The sequence below is a fragment of the Zea mays genome, chromosome 9 (genome assembly GCF_902167145.1).
Source record: "Zea mays cultivar B73 chromosome 9, Zm-B73-REFERENCE-NAM-5.0, whole genome shotgun sequence".
NCBI classification, from domain to species: domain Eukaryota; kingdom Viridiplantae; phylum Streptophyta; class Magnoliopsida; order Poales; family Poaceae; genus Zea; species Zea mays.
The window spans coordinates 18,104,879-18,123,227 of NC_050104.1; the positions used below are offsets into that span (position 1 = coordinate 18,104,879).

The 18,349-nt window shown below is 42.7% G+C and overlaps 1 protein-coding gene across 1 annotated transcript; it reads left to right on the forward strand.

The window, feature by feature from the left end:
* Window positions 1-14,287: 14,287 nt before the first annotated feature.
* LOC103638019 (zinc finger protein ZAT11) lies at window positions 14,288-15,135 on the forward strand. The gene has a single exon (XM_008661028.3). It carries the CDS (start codon window positions 14,380-14,382, stop codon window positions 14,914-14,916), a length of 537 nt encoding a protein of 178 aa, XP_008659250.1. The 5' UTR covers window positions 14,288-14,379; the 3' UTR covers window positions 14,917-15,135.
* Window positions 15,136-18,349: the final 3,214 nt, after the last annotated feature.

Here is an 18,349-nt window from a genome sequence, read left to right on the forward strand (position 1 = left end):
CTTAGCTAACAAATTAGCATTTTCATTTCTAAGGTTGTCAATAGTCTCATGGCATGTGCTTAGCTCACTAGATAATTTTTCACATTTTTCTACTTCTAGAGCGTAAGCATTCTTAACCTTAACATGCTTTTTGTTTTCTTTAATAAGGAAGTCCTCTTGAGAGTCCAAGAGGTCATCCTTCTCATGGATAGCACTAATCAATTCATTTAATTTTTCTTTTTGTTTCATGTTTAAGTTGGCAAAAAGAGTGCGCAAATTATCTTCCTCATCACTAGCATTATCATCACCAGAGGACTCATATTTAGTGGAGGATTTAGATTTAACCTTCTTCTTTTTGCCGTCCTTTGCCATGAGGCACTTGTGGCCGACGTTGGGAAAGAGAAGTCCCTTGGTGACGGCGATGTTGGCGGCGTCCTCGTCGGAGGAGGAGTCGCTAGAGCTTTCGTCGGAGTCCCACTCGCGACAAACATGGGCATCGACGCCCTTCTTCTTGTAGTACATTTTCTTCTCCTTTCTTCTCCCCTTCTTGTCGTCGCCCCTGTCACTATCACTAGATAATGGACATTTTGCGATAAAATGACTGGGCTTACCACATTTGTAGCATACTTTCTTGGAGCGGGGCTTGTAATCTTTCCCTCTCCTTTGCTTGAGGATTTGGCGGAAGCTCTTGATGACGAGCGCCATTTCCTCGTTGTCGAGCTTTGAGGCATCGATTGGTTGTCTACTTGGTGTAGACTCCTCCTTCTTCTCCTCCGTCGCCTTAAATGCCACCGGTTGTGCTTCGGACGTGGAGGGATCATCTAGCTTGTTGATTTTCTTTGAGCCCTTGATCATATACTCAAAGCTCACAAAATTCCCGATTACTTCCTCGGGAGTCATTAGTGTATATCTAGGATTACCACGAATTAATTGAACTTGAGTAGGGTTAAGGAAAATAAGTGATCTAAGAATAAGCTTAACCATCTCGTGGTCATCCCACTTTTTGCTCCCGAGGTTGCGCACTTGGTTCACCAAGGTTTTGAGGCGGTTGTACATGTCTTGTGGCTCTTCCCCTTTGCGAAGCCAGAAGCGACCGAGCTCCCCCTCGATCGTTTCCCGCTTGGTGATCTTGGTTAGCTCATCTCCCTCGTGCGCGGTCTTGAGCACGTCCCAAACTTCCTTGGCGCTCTTCAACCCTTGTACCTTGTTGTACTCCTCTCTACTTAGAGAAGCGAGGAGTATGGTTGTGGCTTGGGAGTTGAAGTGCTCGATTTGGGCTACCTCATCCTCATCATAATCCTCATCCCCTACGGATGGTACCTGTGCTCCAAACTCAACAACATTCCATATACTTTTGTGGAGTGAGGTTAGATGAAATTTCATTAAATCACTCCACCTAGCATAATCTTCACCGTCAAAGGTTGGCGGTTTTCCTAATGGAACAGAAAGTAATGGAGTATGTCTAGAAATGCGAGGGTAGTGTAAGGGGATCTTACTAAACTTCTTGCGCTCATGGCGCTTAGAAGTTATGGAGGGCGCGTCGGAGCCGGAGGTAGAAGGTGATGAAGTATCGGTCTCGTAGTAGACCACCTTCCTCATCTTCTTTTTCTTGTCGCCATTCTGATGTGACTTGTGGGAAGAGGATTTCTTTTCCTTCCCTTTCTTTTTGTTGCGGGACTCTTCCGATGAAGCCTTCCCGTGACTTGTAGTGGGCTTGTCGCCGATGGGCTTATCGCCGGTCTCCATCTCCCTCTTGGCGTGTTCTCCCGACATTACTTCGAGCGATTAAGCTCTAATGAAGCACCGGGCTCTGATACCAATTGAAAGTCGCCTAGAGGGGGGTGAATAGGGCGAAACTGAAATTTACAAAGTTAATCACAACTACAAGTCGGGTTAGCGTTAGAAATATAATCGAGTCTGCGAGAGAGGGTGCAAAACAAATCGCAAGTGAATAAAGAGTGTGACACGCGGATTTGTTTTACCGAGGTTCGGTTCTCACAAACCTACTCCCCGTTGAGGTGGTCACAAAGACCGGGTCTCTTTCAACCCTTTCCCTCTCTCAAACGGTCCCTCGGACCGAGTGAGCTTCTTCTTCTCAATCAAACGGGAACAAACTTCCCCCGCAAGGACCACCACACAATTGGTGTCTCTTGCCTTGGTTACAATTGAGTTGATCGCAAGAAAGATCGAAAGAAAGCACGATTGCAAAAGCCAAGCGATAAGAGCGGCAAATAACACACGGATCTTTCTCTCTTTCAAGTCACTAATCACTAATGATCACTTGTCTCAACTTTGGAACTTGGAGAGATTGGAGGCTTTGAATGTGTCTTGGAATGGATTGCTAGCTCTTGTATTGAATGTTGAAGGTTGGAATGCTTGGGTAAAGTGAATGGAGGTGGTTGGGGTTGTATTTATAGCCACCAACCACTTCCTAGCCGTTGCTCCATTCTGCCGACCGCGGACGGTCCGCCCGCCTGGTCCGGACGGTCCGCCCCTGTAGATCAACGGCTGAAAACACAACGGTCAGCAGTAACGGCTATATCAACGGCTATATTGCATTTAATGCGTCGTCAGATGTCAGATAAAGCCAGTCGCGGACGATCCGGTCGAGCACCCCGGACGGTCCGCGAGGACGCTATAATTCATTTTTCTGAACCCGTCACCTTCGGGTTTTTCGGTTCCTCACCTACCGGACGGTCCGCGCCTGAGGCCGGACGGTCCGCGCAAGGTCACGGACGGTCCTTGCTTTTCCTCCGGACGGTCCATAGTGTAGACTTGTATTTTTGCATTGGTTCTGTCCAAGGGTCATCCTGGTGTTGCGGACGGTCCGCCGCAAGGGCCCGGACGGTCTGCGCTTGGCCTGTTTTTCCAAAAAGCTTCTCCTGTCCGGAATAATCTACGGTATTCCGGACAGTCGATTTAGTATAGTTGTAGATGAACCTTTGGCACCTGTAGAATATATAATCTAGAGCAAACTAGTTAGTCCAGTTATTTGTGTTGGGCAATTCAACCACCAAAATCAATTAGGAACTAGGTGTAACCCTAATTCCCTTTCAAATACAAATATGTGCACCAAGCAAAACCAATTAATCAAAACCATACTAAGCAATATACGTAACAAACGAATCGGTGAGACACCATACCTTGGTCTTCAAGCTATATGGATCAAATCAAAGTTTTCCAACTCAAATATGAAGATTTGAGCACCTCTCGACAGTGTGGATGCAGATGGAAACGAGGGAGACAAATAATGGCCAGGGGTAGCTCTCGGCTAGGAAACGACCGATTTATAGGACTTCCTAGCTTGGCGCCAAGATTTGTGACGCCGAGCTAGGGAGCCATGTCGACGCTGCATCAGCCCTCAATAGCCAGCACAACACATATGTCACACCCGATTTTAGAAGGCAAACCTAATGCGAACCATGTACGTGTCAGGATCGGAAACTCACGTACACAGCGATTACATAATTGGACATCATCACACATTGCTCAAAGTAAATAGCGGAAATAGTACTTTATTACATCAAGATGTTCAAGACATCCACATAGTCATTACTTAACATAGTCATTAACATTATCAAGGTGCGGAAAAGCGAGCGTAGCAGATAAGGCCTTCACAGGCAGCTGACTGGGGGTTGCCACTAACATAGCTAGAACTCGTCGTATTCCTGCAATTCCTCAAAGTCCTCCATGTTGCCTGTATCTCCTCCTGAGCACTGAATACAGTGGGGACAACCTAGGGTGGGGTGGTTTTTAAAAGCAAGAGTGAGTATACATCAACATACTCAACAAATGTCCTGTTTGGCTAAAGTGGACTAGCTGTATATGGAGTTAAGGTTAAGCAATTGCTTTTAGTTGGTCAAGTATTTATTACTAATTGTATAGCCAAGTTTTAGTAATAAACCCAGTTATTACCCAAAAGTACTCCCTCTAAGCGGAAATACTAGATATCAGAATCATAATCATTAATAATAATTATCATCATAAAAGTATCTAGAGTTCTTCTAATCAAAGAGGATCCAATGCTGCTCTTAACCGTGAGCACGGGTGATATACCAGTTTCTAACACTCTGTAGTGGTTGCACACTGAAAGGGAAATAGGGTTAACCATTTTCTATAATTAATTTTGGTGGTTAATAGTCAACACAAACACATGGACTAACTAGTTTGTCTAGAATTCATGTATTACAGGTGCATAAGGCTCAACACAAACCAAGAAAGAAATCAAGTTAGGGACTCAATTTGAAACGGAGCAAAGAACTTGAGTGTGCTGAAAAATGGTGCATCGAACGGGCGGTCAGCGCTAAAGCGCGGGGCCTGCGGGATAGAGATAGAGGAGGGCGCACGCGAGGTGAGTTGGCGCCGATAGCTCGATCCCACGGGGCAGCGAGAAGGAGAGAGGGGACCGCGCGGGCGCGGGCTGGCGCCGACAGGGCCCGGCTACCAGAGGGAGGAAGGGCGCGAGCGAGGACAGGCGGTTAGCTGGGACGGTTTGGGCTAGTTGGGCCGAAATGGTCTTTTCTTTTTCTCCTTAATTTCTAATCCCTTTTCTTTTTATTTTCTCTATGGTTTTCAAATCAAATTCAATCATCAATCCAGATTCAATTAATTTCAAACATGTACATCAAACAAAAGAATAATTTAGGCTCCACATGATGCAACAATTCATGACACATAGTTTTGACAAAATAAATAATTAATCCCTCACTTGATTAACCTAATTCTACTCAAAAGGAAAATAGAGAGGGAGTCTAGAGAGAGACAAGAAGTAACACCTGAATTTGGTAAGCATTTAGAGAAGAAATTTTATACCCTAAATTCAGGGTATTACAACGTACGTCGGCCATAGACTATGTCGTCGAGACGTGTTATCTCGTGCCACAGCCTATGGCGCCGAGCAAAGGGTCCAAAACAACATTAAGTCATCCAAAAATCTAAACATGATTTTTTCAAAATAAGGGCTAAAATACAAAAAAATCAGGTGTCTAATCCACTACAGCGTCAAGATTCAACGACAGAGTATAATGTATAGACCTTTTCATTGGTATAGAATTAACCCATGAACCTGTTTCAAAGAGTTACACATTAATGACAGCGAGTCAGGTATCTCGACGCCACAGCATATGATGCCGAGTAGTATTACTCCGTGCGCCAAAAAGGAAATAAAGTCGTCCGGAGATCTAAACGTGAAAATGTTTCAAAGAAAGGGCCAAAATACAAATACTTCGGTGTGGCCGTGAGCTATACATTATTTTTAGGGGCAATTGTGTTCCTGTACCTGGATGAAAGTGCAACTGTGATTTTGCCCCTCAAAATTCGACTTTGTGATTTCGGGTCTCTTTTTTGAAAACGGAAAACACGTTTGCCCCTGTTTCTGTTACCGTTACTGCAAATTGGATTAAAGCCATTTTAAAAAATAAAGGAAAATATGAAATGACCATACTACCCTCTATCTATTACAGCACACTAATCCGCTCGAGTCCGTCCTGAAGCTCTCGTCTCTGCTCTATCCCAACTTCCCAAGAACCCTAGGCAGCAAATCTTGAAGCGGCTGGTCCACCGACGGCGCGGCACGGAGAGGGAGCACGCCCTCGGCGATAGCTGGCTCGGCGGCGCCGGTCGGGCGGACGCGCTCGGTGGCGCTGGACGCCTGGACGCGGGTGCACGCGTTCGGCAACGCCTGGACGAGGGCGCTCGTGCTCGGCGGCGCTTGGAGAGGCGGCTCGGCAGCGCCTGGTTGGGCGCGCGCTCGCTAGCGCCTGGAGAGGTGGCTCGGCATTGGCTGGTCGAGCGCACGCTCGTCGGTGCCTGGAGACGTCGGTCCGACGCACGGTTTGGGCTGGAGAAGCGACGCGAGCTGCTCTGCAGGAGAGGCGACGCCAACAGCTTCTACTTGCAGTATGGACTCCCAAAATGACTTGAGGTTAGACTAATTGATGTTACATTTGTTGGTTTACTGGTAATGGCGAATTAGGTTGTGATAGGTTTCAAGAAATTGTTCTTTGTAGGTCCAGTGATTTGCAAGTTGTTGTTAGAGTTGGTTCTTATGCTGCTTTACCGGATGGGGAACCACAGCGCTATTGTCAAGCTAAAACTTTGTCACCATTTCGTTTAGAAAGACAAAAATGTGGTCTGCTCACTCTGGTAGATTACATAGGTGACAATTTCATATGGGGCTCGAAGCAGTACATAAGCTTATGGCGTTCAACCTTTGATGATATTGCTGTAGAGATAAAAACTGATGAACATCTTCTACAATGGTTTGATCTTAATCTTGAGAATGGGATTATGTATATTGATGCTGAAATCAAAGATTTTGATGGGCCTTTGCAAATTTCACCTACCAAACGTCGGTGTCATCCTAGAGTGAGGAAGAGATTGACAAATGAGAAATGTGTAGACCATCCTGCTGATCCGCACCAAGCCACAAATGAGAGCACCAAAATGGCTAAAGCTGTTAATAAGAGCAAAAAATCTAAAATTAAGGGTTCACATCATGATGACGAGGGTGCATATTCTAATACCGATTCACTTAGAGCGTTCAGTGATAGCAGCTATGACAGTGAAATGGCTGCATCATCGAACTCTGACTTTGATTCTGATCCTGAATTTGATCCTGACACTGAAATAGTGGATGAGGATGATGACGATGATGTCCCTAATTTTGTTTATGATGTTGATGACCCATGTATAGATGTTGGTGTGGTATTCCCAAATACTAAGCAGTGCAAGTCAGCAGTATTACACCATGCCATCTTGAATGACCATGGTTTTCAGACTGTGAAGAGAGATGCTATAAGATTTACAGCCAAATGCAAGAGGGCGGACAAGGGATGCAAATGGCGCTTTCATGCTTCTACTAGTACCAAAAAATATGTCGGTTGCAAGGTAATCTAGATACTTACATAGTAGATGTTTTCTGCAGGTTTCAGCTATTGGGAATACTAATGTTTTGATTCTATGTCTGCAGGTTAAGACAAATGGACCAAAGCACACATGTGGTTCGTACAACAATTGTGCAGATAATATGGCTACAAATAGATGGGTTGCTGATAGAGTGGTCAATTTGTTGAGGGATGATCCAACAACTGGACCAAAGTTCCTGCAGGACGAATTGAAGAAGAAGTACAAGATAGTAGTTCCATACGATAGAGTCTTTAGAGGCAGGGAGAGGGCGCTTGACATGATAAACGGAAAGTGGGATGATAGCTATGATTTGCTGCCTACCTATCAAGTTGAGCTATTGAGATCTATCCCTAGTAGTGTTGTTGAGCTAGACACTGAAACATGTCAAGGTGATATCTGTTTTAGGAGGTTCTTTATAGCTCTTAAGCCATGCATTGATGGTTTTGTTGAAGGTTGTAGACCCTATATTGCCATGGATAGTACTCACTTAACAGGAAGGTCAAGAGGTCAATTGGCGTCAGCTGTTGCAGTTGATGGAAATAACCGACTGTTTCCAGTGGCTTATGGAGTAATAGAGACAGAGTCTAAGGAAAGTTGGATTTGGTTCATTCAGAACTTGAAGAAAGCTATTGGTTATCCGACAGGTATGGCATCCAACAATACTTCTATTTTAACTTGCTTTCTGAAATTCAAATGCTAACATAGTACTATTGTGAGATATAGGTCTGGTTATCAGTACGGATGCGTGCAAAGGACTTGAGGAAGCTGTCCATATTGTGTATTCTGGTGTGGAGCATAGAGAGTGTATGAGGCATTTATGGAAGAATATGAAGAAGAAGCAGTACAAAGGGGCACTTTTCTCTCAAAATATGTGGGCAGCTGCAAAAAGTTGGACCGTTGAGAAGTACAATTACCATATGAGGAAGATAGAAGAGAAGGCTCCAGATGCCATTGCATGGTTGGATGATAATCATCCATTTGTGTGGACAAGAAGTAAGTTCAGTGAACTATCTAAGGTAGATTACATCAATAACAACCTCTCTGAATGTTTTAATAGTTGGGTGGTAAAAACCAAGGACAAACATATTGTGGACATGCTTGATCAGATAAGGCAGATGATCATCAATAAGTTTGTTGAAAGAGAAAAGATAGCTAGAAACATGCAGGGCACAATAATCCCATCTATCATTCAGGATTTAAATGCTAAAAGCAAGGCTATAAAGGATCATGAAGTCTTAATATGTGGAGGTTTTACTGCTGAAGTTACTGTGTCCACAATAAGGCATTCAGTCAACATGGATCAAAAGACTTGCAGTTGTAGGGTTTGGCAAGTAACTGGGAAGCCGTGTAACCATGCTTTGAGTGTTATTGCGAAGCTTAGTAGAGATGTTCAGATGGAAGAATTTGTTCATGAATACTTCTCTGTTGATCGGTTGAGAAAGACATATGCGGGTGTCTTCCTTGCAATTACATCCAAGCATCAGTGGGCTCGTGTTGATTTAGGCTATAAAATCTGCAAGCCTAAACTAAGGAGGAAACCAGGGAGGCCAAGAAAGAGTAGAATCAAAGCATCTGATGAGATTGGCACAAAGAAGAGGAGGAGATGCACTGAATGTAATGAACTAGGTCATTTAGCAAAGACATGTCAAGGAGGTCCTACAGCAAAAGAGAGAAGGGTGACGCTCTCATCTTCAGTAAATGCATCAGCAGTGGGTAGTAATGATCCAAATGTGGCTCACACATCTAAGTAAGTCATTTCTGCTATGCTATACTAATTTTAGAGATGATTACCATACAAATATCAGTTAACTAATTTTTATTCTCCTATATGAAGTGCTTCTGAAAGTGGAAGTGGAAGGGGAAGTGGTACTGGAAGTGGGGGAAGTGCTTCTAGAAGTGGAAGTGGAAGTGCTCCAAGCACAAGTGCTCTTGCATGCGCTCCTAGAAGTGGAAGCACAAGTGCTCCAAGCACAAGTGCTGCAAGTGCAAGTGAAAGTGGAAGGGGAAGTGTAGGAAGAAGAGGAAGAGGGGGGAGGCTTGCACAATGGTTTGGAATTTAATGATCAAGATAGCATCATGAGGTGCTGTTTCTTTTGTATGAGATGTTGCTTTTGTATGACAATGTAATGGATTCATGGTACTTTGTCATGCTTTTGTGAGACTTTTGTTGAACTCCATATGTACTACTTTGTTGGATTTGTTATGTGACATTGTGTTATTCTATATCTATCTGTGTTGTTGAAAATACTATCGAAATTCTGTTGCAATACAGTCAAAATATTGTCAAAAAGCTCTTGAAATACTGCTAAGCTGTTGTGTGAAAATCAGGGGTAAAATCACAATTACAGAACAGTCCAATTCAAAAGGAGGGACAAAATCACAATTATGACTGAAGGGTAAATTTGTCTTTTGATGTCCTAATTCACACAGTTACTGCATCTAACAGAAACAGGGGCAGACTTGTATTTCGTTTTCAAAAAAGAGGCCCGAAATCACAAAGTCGAATTTTGAGGGGCAAAATCACAGTTGCACTTTCATCCAGGGACAGGAACACAATTGCCCCTTATTTTTATTAGTCAGTAGTCTTTGTTTTTTTTTCGGTCTCAAAGTTAGGTTTACCTGCTCTAGTGGAGTTTGGTTTCAACTTTAGCCCATCTAGACATCTGAATTGGGCCCAAGTTTTCCGTGTCTTCGGCGGCCTACTCCTCGACTGCTGCGTGTGTCCAGTTTTCTAGCTAACATGTCTTCTCCTCGATTGCGGCTGGACTGGAAGAACAATTTGCTAATCCCACCGTTCTAAAATATATGGAATCGAAAGTTCAAAATCTAAATATAAGATACAAAAACTGCTATGCAAATTCAACACTTTCCTTCTAAAGTAGACCATACGTTTTCTCTCTAATTCATGGCATGCAATAATAACACGTAATCCATGGCATTTTCGTCTATGTTATCCACTCTTGTGCCGAATTTGTGTCTGCTTGTTACCCACGGAACGAGAACAGTGATAGTGACTAATGCCTGGTAGTGACTAAAGTTTAATCACTAAAGTATTCCGTTTGATTACAGTGACTAAATCTAACTAAAAAGTATTAATTGGTGCAATAATAACTGCATTATCCCTATTAATTAGTGGATGACTGCTGCACTAAGAAAGAGAAAATGGCAATAGAAATAAAAATCCTACTTTAGTCCCTTTTAGTACACCCCTTGGTGACTAAAGAACTTAATTTTAGTCACTCCACTTTAGTCACCATGTTTGCTTCTTTAGGAACTAAGAGTGACTAAAGTTTAGTCACTCCAAACCAAAAGGGGCCTAACACTATCTCCAGTAAATTCTCTATCTCATCCCATATTTCAAACTTCTCTCTACAGATAATGTCATCTACAGTTCGTGTCCCCTGTTTTTCATACTTTATTGAAGATAGCCTAAGACCACCTCTAAGATCCACTGGACACCTCCCCCACCCCACAACGTGAGTTTTAGGGTGAAAATCGGCTCCAACGGCTTCCCTCATACCTCACCCCATACAAGGGAGATAAGAAACTCCTCCATATATAAAGTGAGTTCTAATATCCTATACTTTAATCACTTTATTTCTTTGTGATATTAGCACTTTTTAAGTATGTTAACCTAAAAAATGTAAATAATGTGTATTATGGTAGTACAAATAGTCTATTTTTTAAAACTTTAAAAAACTGATGAAAAAAGTATGAAATAACTGAATTATAATATATAGAGGGGAGCTGAATATGGTGAATGTTTAGAGCTGCTCCAACTAGGCTTCTTTCTCCGCTTGCGTGCTCTCCCTATATATCTAGCGGCATACTACCTATGTCGCGTCCAAATGCCCAGGTCTTTCTCGTGTCCTTCTCTGGCAACGAACAGGTATGTCCGTCTCTTCCCTTCCCCTCCTGCTCTACGAAACCTTGGAAGTTGGGGAGGCGAGGGATGGTGGCCTATGGTACCCGTGCAGTGCCGGCCCTGGAGGGGGGCGAGCAGGGCGGCCGCCATGGGCCCCCGGTTCCAAGGGGCCCCACTCCGGTATACCATATGCGGCCTTAGAGTATGTGTTTGGTGTTTGGTGGTGCGATTCCGACGATGAAAACAAGACCCAACGGCAAATCAGCATATTGCAACATGATTTGCTAATTGGTGAAGGTTTGATTTTATTGACTATTTGTGAGTGCCACATAATGGGTATAATTTTTAATTTATTTAATTTGGTGTACCTAAAGAGCATCACCAAGAAGGGTCTTAAATATAGTTATATTTTACAATATAGGACTTTGACACCAAAACATTGCTCCAACATAGGTTCTATTTTACAAAAAAAAAATCATCAAATAATTATAGGACTCGGTCTCTCGGATCCCAAATATAAGACCTCATTGCGGAGCTCTATCCTTATTTTGTATGCTATTTTTTATTTTTTATTTCCTAAATAATTGATCTTTTCTAATAACATGATATGGGACTCAACTGTTGGAGCCGTAAATGTTTGTGTGACTTTAACAATTTAAATCATGTTATATTTTAATTGTTAGGACTCGAATATAGGATTTATTGTTGGGGTGCTCTTGTCGATGGTTTCAATTCACAATTATTTTTTAAAATTTGCAGCATATATATAATCATGAAATCTAGAAGGACCCTCAATTTGTATCTTGCTCTGGCCCCCTGATTTCTCAGGACTGCCGTGCATTCATAAAAAATATCATGCAAAAAGTGTAGACAACCAATAAAAAATCTTGAGATATTTTTTTGTGGACAATTTACGTAGGTATTGTTGTGAGCCGTTGCAACGGACGATTAACCGACTAGTGTACATTAAAAGCACTGCCAAACCTTTTTTTTAACCTGCCCTAATTTTTTTGGGAATATTTTTAGCATGCTTTTGGAGATGAGAGGTGGCAAACGACGACGCGGGTCAATGCAGACGGTGGAGTGAGTGACTCTATGCAGTTTTGCATAATTATATATATTCTATCCGCTGGCTTGATGCGTGAACGACCTTTGGTTGGTTGTCTAGCTAGTAATAATAAATAGTAGATGAGCAAGTGCCGCGTAATTGTGTTAAGTTCTTCCGAAAGCCGTTATTATATATACTGTGGTACTGACGAGTGACGAGGATGTGACCCGAACTGATATGCATGGATCACCTCACCAGTTTCTTCCCCAAGACACGCACGTTTCTTCCCCAAGGGGAAGCACACCGTGCAGCACTGCCGCGTCGAATTAATTACCTGCTCTTTGCTCTCCCTGCTGACTGACTGGCTTGCTCTTGTGTGATGAGTCGTCTGGGCCGGTCTCCAGTCTCAGGTCAATGCATATATCTCTAGCTAGTATCTGAAGAGTCAGTTCCACACGTACGTACGTAGATGTAGACGATGCGTGCGTATCGGCAACTGCAGTCTGCAGTCTCGGTCTTCTTCTTCAGTTGTTTCATCGATCAGTACGTGCGCACGTCACCAAACTAGGAACCATATGACGATCGCATTGCTGACACACATGGTGATCCTGTTACCGCGGGTGACAATGCATGGAAATCTCATTGCATTGCGCGCATGCATCTACATCTACATAGACAGAGATGACGACAGCAGAGTACTCGCGATACTACTGATGCACGTGCGTTCGGCAGCAGATAGATTAGATTAAATGTCTCGAGTAAACTGTTGGTGAGCTTAATAACCACCATGAACAGGGGCTAAGCAACTTGAAGAATAAGCAACCTAGCTCTCTCTCTCAAGTCTTGCTTGGGTCGTCGTAGCTAGAATCGTTAATTTTGCGTGTGGAAAGACTACTCGGCTATACTTATACTCTATGAGCGAGAGCGCCATCAAAAGTATCCGATAAAGTCTCTCGAACTATAATTTTTAGCAGGATTAAAACAAAACCATCTTTAACAATTCTTAATTATTTCACATTCACTACCGGAATTTGGCTCTTTGCCGAGTATCAAATATTTTGCTGAGTGTTTTTTTTATTCGGACACTCGGTAAAGAAGCTCTTTGCCGAGTGCCACGCAAAAAACCATCGGTAAAAAGGAAACACTCGGCGAAGAAGCTCTTTGCCGAGTGTTTTATTTTTGACACTCGGCGCATAAAACAAGGCATATATTTTTTTTGGCAAAGTCTTAAGGGTGAAAATTTGACCACTAATTTCTTTCAAAGTATGACATCAACAAATACAAATTAAGCATTATATTAAAGTTTTTTTTGAATACAAATTCTAGTATATAGCATGCATGCATACACTAAAAGTATATGTGTTTTTTTTTGCTGAATTGTTGATAAAAGTTTTAAAACGTTGAATTTTCTGAAAACATGCACGCCTTATTTTATGGGAGAGAGGGAGTAATGTTTAGTAGGTACTATAAATATGAATGATTTGTTATGTATATTTGGTCAAAGTTAAGAACAGGTGATTTCTCGAGAAGTGGAAATAACACATATTTTGGAACTGAGTTTTGGGCCTGAGGCCGGGAGTACATTGCCCATCTAGCTGCATCCAAACAATGCAAAATGCAGCGCGTGCAACACATTTACCAACTATATATAACCAGCTGGCATGCATGCATGTAAACGCAACCTGTGGCGAAGGGAAAACTGTTTTGGGAGAGCATATAATTCATGTGCTAAAGTCACGGTCATAATCAATAAACCAATGTAATATAGGGGGTGTTTGGTTTCTAGGGACTAATGTTTAGTCCCTAGATTTTATTCCATTTTAGTTCCAAAATTACTAAATATAGAAACTAAAACTTTATTTTAGTTTCTATATTTAGCGATTTATACACTAAAAAGGAATAAAATGAAGGGACTAAACATTAGTCCCTATAAACCAAACACCCCCATAGTATATCGCTATTTTAGTGTGGCGTGCATCACACACACACGCACGCACGCACATATATATATCCAACCAATAATGCAACAATAAACAGGCATTAGCAACGTGCAATAATACTACTAGTCTACTACTAATATTTTTCTTATCATAATATAAATAAAAGTAAACAAAACGACGAGGAGAATTAGCACACACCGGAGAAAGCATCAGAAACTGCACCTCCTCGTCCACACTGGTCTTACTACAAGATCGTCGATGACTCGATGGAACCCTCCGATCCGCCGGATCTCACCGCAGAACCCTCCGTACCGCGTACGTGACGCCACGCGTACGCGCGACTTGACACGCGCTTCCCCACTTCAATGTTGAATCTTAAGCAAACTGTCGTACGTGGTGGCGTGTCAGTCTGCCATTGATCATGCTGCTCGATCAGTTCGGTGGCCGAGCTTGACGTTGACTTCAAGTCAATGCAGTGAGCTAGCTCCTGGCGCGCCTATAAATACGCTGCCACTGCTTTGCATCGAAACATTCGGTAGAACACAGCACAGCAGTACTATCCATATAAACAGCACCGACTTATTGCAGATACAGTGTTACATTAGGCACGTGCTAATAATATATAGTACTTGTTCGACTATATGGCCGCCGCCACAGCCACCGAACGACCGACGGCGGCGAGCAGCAATAACAATAACGACCTGCTGCGGCGACTGGTCCTGTCGCTGTCGCTGTCGACGGCGAGCAAGGTGATCGCGAAGCAGCATGCCCAGCACAAGCAGCACCAGCAGGCAGCTGCCGGCGCGTTCCGGTGCCGGACGTGCGGGCGCGCGTTCCCGACGTTCCAGGCGCTCGGCGGGCACCGGACGAGCCACAAGCGGTCGCTGGTGCGCGCGCGCGGCCTCGACCTCCTCCTCGGCGCGCGCCCCGGGAAGGGCGCGGCCGCGGCCAGAGACGTGCACCGGTGCACCACCTGCGGCGCCGCGTTCCCCACAGGGCAGGCGCTCGGCGGCCACATGCGCCGGCACAGAGCGGCCGCGCACGACGACGAGGGCGAGGCGGCGGCGGCGGCGAGGGCCGTTATTGTCAATAATGCCTTGTCGTCTGGAGAGCAGCAGGGCGAGAGGGAGGTCGACGATGGCGCGCGGTCGTCCATTAGGTTTTTCCAGTTCATATGACCGGTAGCTAGATACTTTGTTGGAAGAAGTGGTCGCATACAATAATAATGCCAGATTAATTAAACGTCTCTTCATGGCCTCGTGTGTTTATACATAACGAGAGGTCTAGTTTCGTTTAGTTTAGTTTATTACCCAACTGCTACTGCAATAAAAATACAGATTTGGAAAACAATGTATAAGGTTTAAAGTTTCTGACCTTTTTATTACATGTATAGTATATATAGCATCATCAATACAATTTACAGGAAAAAAGAAAGTAAGAATCACTATGTAATTTTGTGAAATAATTGTATTGAATCACTCTGCAATTCTTAGCCAGTACAAAAGAAAAAAATAAAAACTTAAAGCCTAAAATCCTAAACCTGACCCTACTCTACAATCACCTTGTTTCAACTAAGAGGATTCTCGAGCACACATGTAATTTATTTTTTTGGTTGTTTCATGATTCACTCATTGTATATGGATATGGATATATAAGCATAAACATGTTAAGTAATCAGTAAGATTTAAAGTACTACAAAATACTACCTCTGTTTGTTTATATTTGTCGTTGCTTAGTTTAATTTTGAACTGCACATCAGCGTCAAGTAAAAAAACCGGAGGGAGTACTGTGTTGTATAAATCTCTATTACAAAATCTCACGCAACTCTGGTAAAATTTTGACAATGCGATTGCAATAGTAAAACCTACAGTGAAATCACAGTACACATACTCATACGCGTGGGCGTGGAATCGTCATTGTGTATTGTCCAATTCACATGCCTTTTCCTTGCCACGCATAAAGTCCAATGATATATAGTGAACCTATATCCTAATCCTAGCATGAGTAAACCCCGAGTGTAAAGCATTATCTAGGGCTTCATCACCGTACTACTTACCAAACACAGTTGTGGTGCACTAAAATATTGAAGGGAATGAAATGATAAAAGTTTTAGTAGAGTTTTAACTTTTAAATGAAAAAATACATTAACATTGTTGGGAACATGTTTATTGTCATGGTAAATAATACACGATCGACATTATCGGTGTCCGAGAGAAATCAGACACTCGAATACTGGTAGGACGTTGTCTGGAACTTCATCAACAAAAGATAGACCCATAGTCAACCTAATTTGGTGCTATTCCAAAACATCCTAGGACCCTGTGCCTAGGTGGCCAATCCTCGTATCGGTCATGTCTCAAGACACTACAAACCATATTTTTACATAAGTACGCCTCCAACGCTCCCCAGGTCACTCTAGTGCACGACAAACCTAACACCACATGCGTCTCTGACTAGATCAGTCGTGTGCCGTCAAGTGATTGAGATAAGGTTTTCACCCTTAGCATTTATCGTGAGGGGAGACAATACCATCAGAAGACATCAATGTAGTTATGTATGAGGCTACATACATACCTACAAATACTACACAGTGCCCATGGCTACAATGGTTACCAATTACGTACGTCATACTCGATGGTGGTGTGAATCGTCAATGTAGGCACGCCTGATGACGCACGTGTACCGACAAACATTGGGCAATGTGTGTGGCTGTGATTACAAAGCCACCAACTATATTGTACTCAATGGCACCGGCTCTCGTACCTAACACTATAGCATGTGGTACCTATGGTGTAATCCATCATGAAATATTGTAAATGTTTACATTTCTTTTGTATATGCTTTTTTTTGTCAAAGTTACGGAAAACGAGCTACATATTGCAACATAGGAGGAGGCCGATTCTGACACTTGTGAAAGGTTATTATATTGCTCTTGCATTGATCGAGTATAAGACTTATAATTGTATGTTAATAATGTTTCTTAATGAACCATTGATCCTGAGTCTATCTACATATCTTTTGACACGCAGAACACACACGCACATTCACACTGACCTCTAGCTAGAGTGTAGAACTGTAGATGGTAGACCGACCTACAAACAAACTGTACGCATATACGCGCACACTAGGCGTTCAATTAAGAATTTCCGAGGGGATTATCCACGAAACCACTTGCTTAGTACACTAGTACTCCTGCTAGTCGATCTGCGCTGCGGCTCACAAGCAGACTCCATATCGGTGTAGTCGTCAGTAGTGGATTCATTTCGGTGCCGGTTGTTGCACCAAACAAACAACAACGAAAGCCAGCAGCATCAGCTCAGCTGAGTTTCCCTGAAACTTCGGAGGTGTCACTCGACAGCGACAGCCGTACGTACGCAGCGGTACATGAGTTCCAAGTTCGGAGAAACTTCCAAAAGGATTTTTTTTGGCGACAACGAACATAGAACATGATGCTTGTCAGCAAGGTTATATATATATGCTACCTTCTTGACAAGGTACATCTTGGATGCCTTTGTTTCCATGCACGACTTGCTAGCTTGACCTATGCAAGAGACTAGGTCTGAAGCTAGCTATATATCAAGCTATGCATGTATGCACTCCAGCATGGTCCATGGAGCTCATGCGCGTTGGTTATTACCTTTTATCTTATCTAAAAGAAAGAAAAGAATCATTCCATTATCTCAGTTGCGTAGAGGCTGTTTGATTTCATACTTTCAGCCCGTCATCGATTCACAAACGTATTGTTTGATATACTAAACGTAGGGGGTGTTTGAATACACCGTAGCTAATGGTTTTAACTGCTAAAATTAGTTAAAAACATCCGAACAGTCTAATTATAGTTTAATTATTAGATACTTTTAGCAAATTATCTAATACTTAGCTAGCTATTTGTAAGCTAATTTTACTAGTAATTTTTTAGCTAACTAACTACTAACTTTACGCCTCGTTTGGATCATTGGAATTGAATTCTATTCTAATAATAGTAATTTAGGCATATATCAATTAAGCTAATTCAATTTTATACAAAATATATTTGTAGATTATTATTAGCAAGATGTCGGAGATATTTATGTGCTATATTTTTACTATATAAGAGTGAGACGAAGAGTGTCATGTAAGTTACAGAGTAGAAACAAATTCTACTACTGTATAAAATCAATTCCCATCCCCCACCCCATGAATTTGAGATAGGCTTATATCTGAACTTTGGAAGTGGTGGAATGTCAAATTCCAAACTAAATAAGTTACTTTATTGAGTGAATTCCAATTCCTCTAAAATGAAGGGATCCAAACGCCCCGTTAGTGTATTTAAATACCTCCTAGTAGAGATAGACAGTGTCCACGTGGCGCGTGAATAATCGAACAGAACTCAAAGACGTACGTTGACACGTAGTGGAGATTGATCCGGAAACGGCTTTGTTTGCACGCTTCATGCAACTGCTCGCTCGATAATAGTAACAGTTCAGTACTCACCTCCTGCCAACGAGGCTCTTTTAGGCCCATTCCTCCAGTACGAAGGTTCCAGGCCCGGCCCGCATCTATTTTTCGCCTCGTCCCGTCACTGGCAACCGACGTGAGCTTCCCTTTGCATAGGGCCTGCTGAGTGCATCC